General features: G+C 43.8%; 1 protein-coding gene across 2 annotated transcripts in view; it reads right to left on the bottom strand.

Annotated features, from left to right (window-relative positions):
• The window catches only part of adamts10 (ADAM metallopeptidase with thrombospondin type 1 motif, 10), a 53,132-nt gene extending 42,017 nt beyond the window's left edge, over positions 1 to 11,115 (bottom strand). Inside the window, exons 1-2 of one of the 2 annotated variants that reach the window (XM_030434043.1) lie at positions 10,940 to 11,115; positions 3,563 to 3,964 (exon numbers count right to left, since the gene is read on the bottom strand). In XM_030434043.1, coding sequence (XP_030289903.1) covers positions 3,563 to 3,665 — 103 coding nt within the window. In that variant the 5' untranslated portion in view covers positions 3,666 to 3,964; positions 10,940 to 11,115. Of the gene's footprint in view, positions 1 to 3,562; positions 3,965 to 10,935 lie in introns of both variants that reach the window. The other variant, XM_030434044.1, reaches the window with a different exon arrangement.

Genomic DNA, 11,115 nt, shown 5'->3' on the forward strand with positions numbered 1-11,115 from the left:
CAATAAATCTTGAATCTTAATCTTTTCAAGACCAAGACCATGGTGCACACAATTGATGGTACTTTGCTAACTTCAAAACTCATTGTAACAGAAAGAAAGCAGGACTTTTGCTACCAGTCATTCTATGAAAGATACGAGCAGCTACCAAGATGAAGTTTGTGCTATGCCACATCTAATAAAAACAACTGGAAATGGACATTTTAATGCTACAATATATGAGACATTAGTGTGCTTTGAACTTTGTGGAAGCTGTTTGGAGAAGATCCTTCTCTGTTTCACCGTAACAACGTCCGAGTGCACAAAGCCACGTTTATAAAGAAATGCTTTTTTTCCAGGTTTGGTGTGGGGAAACTTAATTGGCCTGCACCGAGGGCTGACCTCAACCCCACCCAACACCACTGGAATTAACTGGAATGCCGACTGTGAGCCGGACCTTATCGCCCAACATCAGTGGCCCACCTCACTAATACCTCTGTGGCAGAATGAGAGAAAATCCCCGCAGCTAGGCTCAAATACCATGTGGAAGTCTGTATTGATGTCTGTGGTTTCCAATGAGATCTTCAAATCTTCCTTCAATCCATTTATATACTGTGTAACAACAAAATTTTCTTTATACTGAAAAACGAACAACTCAATGCCTTGACCATGGTTGTTCTTTCAAAACACATCAACAAAAAGAGAAACATTAAAGTTCCAATAAGCTACAAGGTCCACCTGCTGCACATTTGTCCTCTCACACTCTTTAAATAAGCACTTAGAAACTAACAGCATATCATGCGCACAGCTGGACACAAGAGACATCTTTATGTTTCTAGTAATTATCCCATTATTTCATTTGTTGCTGTAAGAGGTTTAATCAAAAATGACTCAATGGGGTTATCATCCGTGTTAGGACATCAGCCAAGGCCTGGACCTGAGTCAAGTTCATAGTGAAGACAAAGAGACACGCATAGAGGGAGTAAGAGGATCGTAAAAACAAAAGATTTTATAGCCAAGGGTTTACATGTTTTTTAATATTGTGTTGTGTGTGGTGTTTAAAAGCAAATAAAAACATTGCCTTAGCTGTCTGCAATTATTGTTTAACACTGGATGAAAAAACAGTCCCGCTGATGGGTGACGTATTGTGAGTTGGGCAGTACTTGGTTTTGACTTACTGAAGTAAGAAAAAGTATGGCAACCAGCTGGTAACAAAAAATATCATACTGCAGCTAAACAGCGCACTAAAATATGTAGCGGACAACACTTCAGGTGAGAGATAAGACTAGGAAAAGGGTTGTGGTTCATTTTTGATCATCACTGCCTTGATTTACAAATCAATGACGAGTTAACAACAACAACAAAAATGCTTACGTTCAATCTGCAATTGATACAACACACGGAGAGAAGTTCGCCACTTTTTGTGTTCAAGAGTTGGGTTATAACTCTCTGTTGGTTCATTACCACAACAACTCCTTTCACATTTGTCATTCAATTCATCGTTACTATTAAAAAAATATGTTAATTAGTGAAACTTTAAACCTATTACTGTCTGTACCTGTGGAAAATGAAGTCTCTGAGGGAATGAGCCAGGTCAGGGTTTGAGGGGTAGGTTATTTAAAGGAAGCAGCGTGGCAGACTATTGGAGACAGATGGCTGCGAGAGGTCAGAGGTTAAGTTTAGGAAATACACAATCACAGCCTTGTTCTGGGTGACGAGACACGGACACTCTGGGATTTTATGTCTTTGCCTTCGGGGAATTTCAGTCGCTGCAGCTTCAGTGCCTATTTGAGCAAGACAGGGAGACTGTGTGGTGAGAGGTGAGGGAGGCAGGCACGTGGCCGTGCCACAGCAACATGATTTGTGGATGCAGAGTTCAAGTTCAGCAGCTCAGACCCGCAGGCCTGGAGTGTGCCTCAGACGCTCAGACAGCCAGGTCAGACCTGAAATGTTTTCTATGGCTCATTTCCCCAAACTCTTTCTCATCTGAGCACCGTGAACTACAAATAAAGATACAGTATCTACAAAACACAGTACACATGCTGATACTTCATCACAATTAATCAGATGCAAATTAAATACAAATTAAAACAGGTTTTTTTGACATGAGGTAGCACTCAGAAGGTTGTTTTGTGTTACTAAAATGAAAAACAGACTTCAGTCTGGGCGTCTTGATCATAAATTCATTAAAGTACTCTTGTTCTCAAAGACTGAAAATCATTAAAGCACCCCACAGTATACAGCTAAGAAACCAGCTACGTATAAAGACCACAGAGAATACATTCTGTGCTGTTAATTCTGTGTTTAGCTCTCACTCAGGACTCTCAAAGTCTTTTCACACTGAATTTCTGATTGGTTTGAAAAGGTCAACTCGTGTTATGCAACCTGGCTGCAGACCTGCTCCAGACGAGGGTGGGACACCAGTCAGACAGATTTTGGCGGGAAAGGGTGAACACACATTTCTAATAATAACTATAGGATTACTATTGTAATTATATAACTATAATAGAATTACTGTAACGTTCACATAGTGAGGACGTCTAGCCATCTTACCATGGGTTCAGACTGACTCACGATTGAGTTGTTGCGGTGGTGACTTTTCAGTCCGGACACTGCAGGGACAACTTTTAATAACGTGTTGACATGTTCCTGTCGCAACCCAGTTTTAAAAACTGCCAGTTACTGAAAACTGTTACTAAATGTCTAGTCAAATTTATAACCTTGTCAACATGTACTTCACATTGTCCCTGATTGAAATATGCATTTTGCCTATTTTAGACTATTTTGTTAAGCAGTAGAATATCCCACTGTGCTCCAGTTTTCATGTCCAGTTTTGTATAAAATTAGGGAATCTGACAAATTAGCCCATTAGCTACCGCAAGACAACAACTAACGTTCAATTTCAACTGCCTCCTAGCTAAAGGTACTGTTTGACGCTAAAATATTTACACACATCTTTGACACTTTTATTTAAGCCTACAGCATACGACATTGGAAATACCCACCAGAGGAAAATGGCCGGTGTGGGAATATTGTCCATGACGAGCTGACAGCAGCAGCATGCACCGTTACACTTCTCAAAACTTGACACTGACAACTGTCACTGCAACATTTGTAATGCAGGAGTGTACCGTGTTTAATAGCCTGAAGTCCCCCGCAGTACGCACAGCTAACCTTAACATGCCTGCAGCTGGCGCGTGAGAGGTCTAACCCGCCGGCGACGGGAAAAACTGCATGTGAGGCATCAACAACATCTACTATTCAGGTAATTGATTAACTAGTTGGATAAGTTGTTGTTGGAAATAACTGGTCTTTTTTCCCTGTTTTTTCCCTGCTTCGCACTTATTCAGCCACAGACTGTGAACTCATTTTTTAAAACTTATATTAGATAAATATTTAGGTTATTACAAAGAGAGTAAAATACGCCAAAAAGGACAGTTGGGTACGAGTATTGTTTCCTAGTACTGGTATGGGTTCCAGTGTGAAAGGTTTGCAGTAGGCTAATTACAATCAAAGGTGTCAGTCAACCTGATGTGCTAACCTTATAGCACTTTTCAAGACATTGCTTATAACTGGCTCCTCTCACCTTGCGAATGAGCGAACTCATCTCTGTGACCTCCTTCGACCTCGGTGGCAAACATGACGAGGATGACAGTGCAGACCAGACCAGTCCTCCATAGCGTTTCCATGGTTACTACAGTATTTGCTATAGTAACAGACTTCAGTGCAGTGCTCCCTGGGAGTCTGTCCCAACATGTCTTCTGCCCTCTCGGATGCCCCGTCGCCTAGCAGTGGGACAGCTCAGCGCTCTGTTGGGCCATGGCTGAAAGAGGATCCGTGAGCTCAGGCAGACATAGCAGCCTCTGCAGCGTGTTGACCAGCAATCGGCGATGGATCCTGGACAAGACCTTGCAGAAATAGAAAAAGCCTGGGCAGATCTCCCAAGGGGTTCGGCAGCAGCAGTAGTGGGTTTCTGCTCTCTGTAGCCCTGCAGAAGAGAAATTGTTCAGTGAGGAAGAGGAAGGCAAGGAAAGGGAGTGAAAAGGGAGGAGAGAGACAGATTTAAGCTCAAAAAGGTGGGAGGAACAAGGGAGACACAGTGAAACAGACTAAGAGAGAGAGAGAGAGAAAGCATGAGATCCCATTGACCCATGCAGTTCCCAGTCTAACAAGACAAATCTACCCAGTACATATTCAGCATCCAGTGAAGGACCGCCCAGTCCTGCATTGTTCCTTCAGCTAATCAATCTTGGCTTTGGCAAAGGACAGACACCCTGTCTTTCACTCTGATGACCAGAGACAACAGCAGGTCCCAACCTGGGGCCCCTGAAGCCCTGCTCTTTAAACTGCCTGCCCACCGGAAAGAGTTCAAACACAAAGGAAACCATTGATCTTGTAAAAAGCTGCGCTTAATGCCCAAACAGGGCTTGAAGTGGGTATTATGTCAGAGGCTCTGGGGGTAAAATGAGCCAATTTGAGAGGAGCAGCAGGTTGCCATCACTGCTACGCTGACTGAGTGTGGTGGTTGGCTGTATGGCTGAGTGACTTGCTGGCTGGCTGCCTGACTGTGCAGCTTACTAATTGGCTGGCATCCTGGCTAGCAGACCGATGGTATGAGTGCCTATATGAACTTTGTTTACACCTGAGACAAAGATTAGAGTCGTGCAGTAATTATAGTTGGACCAATACAGGGTTTTTGAGTATTTTTTCATTTCGGGTTTTAAAATCGGAGAACAACATCAGTCAGAAGTATGTGCTTAACGTTAAGCAGAGCTAACAGAGCTAACTGGGAAGTAGCAGGGTCCTGTTTTTTTAAGTTATGTAGTAGAGGAGGGAGGATGAGGTGGAGGAATGAAGAAACTAGGGCTGGGCGATAAAACAATAACGATATGTATCGCGATAGACACGTGATCGAAATCAATAGAAAATACGTTTGATAGAACATTCGATAATTTCCCTGAACTCCGTTAGAAACAGAGTTCGCTCGTATTTCTGCGAGCGGCGAAATACAGTGCGAGGCCCAGTTGTTGGACGAGAGGTTTATGCACGCAACTCTAATTACTTTCGATCAAAACGATACTTAACATTTTCAGACATAGACACAGACCATAGAACCTCCATATCCCTACGCATTATTAATTAGGGGTGGGAAAAATAATCGATTCTTAGATGAATCGCGATTCGGATGTGGTTGATTCTGAATCGATTCACAAATGTCAAAAATCGATTTTCTACATGTTAATTGACAATGTAATGTTGACGGAACGTAGGAGGCGGAACTCGGAAGTGCGGAAGTGCAGCGCCTGGACAGCTGACAGCGTGCACACAACAAAAAACATGGCATGTGTCGTGAATGTCTGTACTCAAAAACAACTTATGGGTGGAACAGTCTGAGACATTTGTTCACGCCGAGCAGCTCGAGAGCAGCTTGGAGACCACTGTTGGCTGTTAGCTGTTGGCTGACAGCTGTTAGCTGTTGGCTGATAGCTGTTAGCTGTTGGCTGTGGCGTTAAGTGCGCAGCGTCCAGGTTAACTTGCAACACCTGTAACTATCGGCTATTTTTGTCATTCCACCGTGTGTTCAAATGATTACTTAAAGCCATCGTTCCCAGTCGCATACATCGTTATTAAGCTGAATCCAAGTCGATGTGAAAACTGTACACTGTGAAACAGCCCACACAGTATGTTGAAATCCAGCCAGAACTCAGCCTGAGGTCAGTCAGCTGTGGCAAAGTGTGAGATGTCCAGATCAACCTGTGATACAAACACCTGTATCGACCGTTGACCAGCTGCAGCTGTATTAATGTACTACATGTATGCTGCTACAGGAACACTTTTCTTTTCCTTTTGGTTCTTTGCAAAGCTGGATGTTTGCTAGCAAATGTAACCTTCCAGTTGACCTGCCACATTTCTTTCATTTGTATATTATTTAAACATATGGGAAGTAAATTAAGTATGGATCATTACAAATACTTTGCTTTGAAAGTACCAAGTAGTCACACAGTGAGAAAAAAGTAGGAAGTGATAAGCAAACTCAGATTTAATTATTATTTTTTTTTTAAATCATGCATGGAAATGTACATAAAAAAATTGCTGCTTTGAGATGCATCGAGAATCGATTTAGAATCGAATCGTTGACCTCTGAATCGGAATCGAATCGAATCGTGAGGTGCCAAGAGATTCCCACCCCTATTATTAATGATATATGGAGGTTCTATGGCTGAGAAAACGTAGTGCCAAAAGAAAGGGCGGTCTGACAGCGATGTGAATTGAATTTTCTCTATACAACGTACACTTGAACTGATATAGATTTATTAGGTGGGCCTTGTTTTAGGTGCTTAAAATTCACTTTGCATCTGGACTCCATTCACTGCAGTACAAAGCTGAGCGTCTGGGCTGGAGCGGCTCTCTGCTCCGCAAACTGAGGCTGCGCTGATCTGCAATTATGGTAGAGAACAGACCGATTATAGATATGTACTTTATATGACCCCACTTCAAAAAACCTGTACTATCCCTTTAACATTTTGTCAAGCAGCAATGTCAGCTTCTACACTATTTTGTCTCATGTCTTAGATTCTGATTCCGAAATCTTGAAAACGATTTTTTTTTCAAAAATCTCACCTGTAGTGACCATTTAAATGGTTATTTTTCAAATTTGTATTTGTTTGTAAAAAAAAAAACATACATTTTTTCAGCCATATCACCCAGCCCTAGAAGAAACTTATTGGTAATGTAGTACTCAATTTCAGTAAAGGCAAGACATAATACAAACCACATCGGCGGGGCCTGGCTTTCCACAAACATATAGTTGTGTGTCATCTGCATATTACTTCACAATGCCAATGAAATAATAATATAAATGTCCAGGAATAAGAGTAGAGGGATTGATCCTTCCTTTGTTAACCACTGCATAGAGGTGAAGTTTGTTTGATCATTTGAACGTACAATTCCAGCCAGCCAGACATAACAGATTAAAATCTTGGGTCACTTGTTCATTTTCCGCACAACTCATTTAAATGTCCCGAGCTATACATAAACCCCAAGCTCCTTTTTAATTGAGCACTATTCCGTTTGAGTACTTATAGACCAACATAGAGCGAGTCTCCTTTATAATAACAATGGAAAATGACTTCCTCAGACCCAGAGTGCCCATTACAAAAACAGACCAGAGCCAGGACCAGGAGTCCCACTTTCATGGGTGCCCTTCTCTTTGACTTGAGTTTCCTGGCTGTGGATTGCAGTGTCAGCTAAAAACCAACCCTTGCTATTCTCCAGTTAAGTCTGCCCACCCAGTTCACTCTCGTCCCAGCCTCCCTCCCTCCCTCAGTGCCGTCTGGGGGAGAGAAGAGCGAGCGGAGACGCCACACTGGCCCAGATGGCTGGCGGCTAACCAACTGCAGCCAAAGGTAATCGGAAGCAGATGGGAAACCTTTTGGTGACGAGAGCAGGGGGAACAAGTTGCCTCCTGAAAAGAGGAGGGGAAAAAAAAAGAAAACGAGCGCAAAGCCCGAGGGGAATGGAAGAGAGACAGCGGAGTGTACGCTGTTCAAACCAGCTGGGAGAGCCATTCTTGAGCGTTAATACCCTGAACAGAGTGTGGAGGAATGAGTCGCAAAGAGCCCTAATGTGCCTCTCGTTTCAAACAGCAGTGGGAAGGTAGAGTCAAAGGAGAGTTTGCTTCAAAAACACTAAGGGGTCTTTGTACTGTTGCAGCTTCCCTCGTACGTGGAACAACTGAAAGTCTTTCTCTCTTCCCCTCCCTCAGGCTTTCTCTCAGTCATTTCCTGCACAAGCCAAACTCCCCTCCATTTTCATTACTTCTCCTGCTCCCGCTCTCAATTTATTGTGGGGTTATTAAACTTGCAGCTTGATATCAAGTGCTTTTCATTACCACTAACTCCCCCCTTGTTTATTTAAACAAGAGGAAGGGGGAGAGCCTAGACCCCCCTCCCAGTGCTGTCCCTTGGTGCTTTTCAAGCAAAGCAAGAGGATTTGTGGATGGCCCTCAGAAGATCCCCGCAACAACATGCATGCAGCGCCGTCTTGCTAAATCATTACTCCATCATAAACCGCACAAAAAATGCAGCCAAATTAAGAGCTAGCTGTCTCTCAGAGGTGACGGTGTCGTACATCTTCCGTGGCCTGTTGTGCAAAACTTCCCCTCTGGGCTGTATCACTTTTGGCAAAATAAAAAACGTATGTTTGTCAGCAGGCCAAGCGAGCATATACGGCGACTCTCCGCCCCGTGTTTTGCTTGGATTAGCTGCGAATATGGAGCGTATATATAGCCGCAATCAAGGCCAAGAAAAGAAAGTGGTCTGAGCTGCAGACAGGCCACACTATTTCCAGTGCAATCACAATTTGCAAAAGAGAAAAGAAGGAGGGGAGAAGAAAGGGGTCGTTGTTAACAAGGGAGAGAAAAGTTGGACCGCTCAGGATAATTAGGTGGGAATTTAAGGGTGGGCCAAATTCGCGATGTAATCAAGGCAGTGGACCCAGAAGCCTTTTGACGCGTCATTTTTTTCAGCTTGTCATCTCGTAGTGAGCGGGGACTGCTGCTTAATTCATGTGGCGTAAAGGATGTACAGTGGGTGTTTTTTGTTTTTTTTATTTCTTTTAAAGTCGAGAGCTAACTATGCTGTCCTTGTCTTTAACTGTTGCCAGGGAGAGCGGAGCTATCCGAAAACTAGCACACTAATCAAAGCCATATGACCGGCTCAAAGTAAAGTCTGTGTGGAGCGAACAGATGCTAAGTGTCCCTCAGCTTAGCTTCAAGTCTAGCGCTCCCCCACTCTCTCTCTCTCTCTCGCGCGCACACACACACACACACACACCGTCTCCACTTTGATCAGGCAGTAGCTCATGAATCAGCTTTAGGTTCGGTTTATTCTTAATCATTAAACCAGCGGTGCGGCTTCTCTTTTCTAAGGAGACCATCTAACAGCCCATAAGACAGTGTCACAAGTCAGATGCAAGTCAGACCAATTATTCCCTCATTGGACGAAAAAAAAGAAAAGACTCTCACAGATCGCCGCATGAAATCCTGAGCAGGTGATAGAACTAACACAAAGAACTGGGGGACATTTCTCAGACTAAACTCTAATTCTCTCCGTCTGCTGCAAAGACAGAAAGAGAAAGAGGCAGGCATTCCTTTCTCGGTTTCCCCAAATAAACAGCGTGCAGATGAAAAGTGGGAACATAAACAGGCCGGAGAACCTCGGATGTGCTCCCCTCGCTCTGAAAATGTGCCTCTCGAGTCTGAAACAATATTTAGTGAGAGAGAGAGCTGACTCGACACGAAGTGAGTCAGCCAGCAGCACTGGGAACAGAGCAGATGGTGGTGGAAGGTTTTCTCTGTCTCTGTCTTTTATCATATTCATTTCTTGGCAGTTTGTATCTTCTTCAACAACTGCAAACTGTCCAAAACACCAAAAATAAACCTAGTTTACTGTCACGTAAGACAAAGAAAAAGTGGCAAACCCACACGTTCTAGAGGATGGAGCCATAAATGTTTGGCATTTTAGCTTTAAAAATTTCCAACCCGACCGCAAGAATAAATGATCCCAGTGGAGGTTAATGCAAATCCACGGATATGTTGCAACTGTACGTTTCTTTAGCTTCTGCTTTAGTTTTCAATTCTATCTCATGAGGATGCTGTGCTTACAATCTGGTTAGGTTTAGGCACGGAAACCAATCGTGTTTTGGCTTTAAATACCTGTTCTCATCATCACAAACATGGCAGCAGATATCCTACCTTCCCAACAAAGATGTTTGTTTTTAGTTGCCACTAAAGCAGCTGGAAATTGTCTCAAAGTCAAATGTCGAAACACAGTCTTGAACTGTGGTCATTGGCTTGCCAACCTTATCGACCTGCCATCTCCCGAATCTCCTTATATGAAAGTCAGGTCATAAACGTGTGATGTAAGCATGATTTGACATGTCATAAGGAGATGTCAATACGTAGCCTATGACATATTTAAATGTGAATGCATCAGTGGTTTGCAGAAACTGGAAGTTATGTCCATCGAGCTAATAAAGACTACTCTATAACCCACTTCAGCATGTCGTTCTTTTTACACTGGTGTGTAAAATCATTGTAGACAGGAGTTAAAAGTGCAGGCGCTTTTTTTTGTTGGTTTGAATCACAGCACATGTTACGGAAGGCTCCGATAACCTCAAGTGAGTTACGATCCTACAAAGTGCTGATGATCACGAGAGAAAGATAAGATATTTTGTTTTACAGGCTACATTTTTTTTTGATTGATAATGTTCTTATGCAATTCAGCTCAGTTTGCATTGCTCCAGTCACGCCCCATCCATCACACCGAGTTCCATGGTGTATTTACATTTACACTTCCAAAATATAAACAGAATGATGCTGCACTGAGGACAAGAAAGCAACCCTTTCTGCAAAGTCAGCTGGCAGACAGGTCATACGGTCCCGTCTCTCGGTCTGAAGGTGAGCTTCAACATGTTGGAGGTGTCATGTCTCAGTCCCTGTGGAGGAGGATTCATGGGTATAGGTCTCTCTTCCATCAGCAGCTGCAGGTTGCTCCCCCAGCCGGTGAACGGCACAAAGTCAACCCTCACTAATGTACCTGATGTCTGCTGCTGCCGGCCACATCATCTCTCTCTTTCTCTCTCTCTCACACACACACACATACACACACACACACACACACACACACACACAGACTGCCTCATCAGCCAACAAGGAGATCCCAGCCATAACTAAGAGCTGAGAAATTTTTCTGGAGGAGCATTACACAAAAGCCGTGAGACAGCGACACAATGAAAACCACCACAAAGACAACATGAGGACGACTACTCCTGTACTAAGTCTGCAGAGACCTATCCGGAGGAATGAGCGTGCTGAGAGCAAGAGGACAGCCTTCTGCCAGCATCATGTCCTCCAGAGTCGTGCGTGAAAAAGCGGCCGGTGGAGCCGAACTCGCTCACCTACCTTCCCGCGTCCCCCTGCAGAAGTTTCCGCTGTGTCTGTCCTCTGTCCTCCGCAGCGGAGAGGAGCGGAGAGGAGAAGAGAAGAGAAGAGAGGAGAGGAGAGCAGAGCAGAGCAGAGCAGAGGAGAGGAGAGGAGGCGGCGCCGGCGGATGACTGAGGAGACTCAACTTCTTCCAC

The sequence above is a fragment of the Sparus aurata genome, chromosome 11 (assembly GCF_900880675.1).
Source record: "Sparus aurata chromosome 11, fSpaAur1.1, whole genome shotgun sequence".
NCBI lineage: Eukaryota > Metazoa > Chordata > Actinopteri > Spariformes > Sparidae > Sparus > Sparus aurata.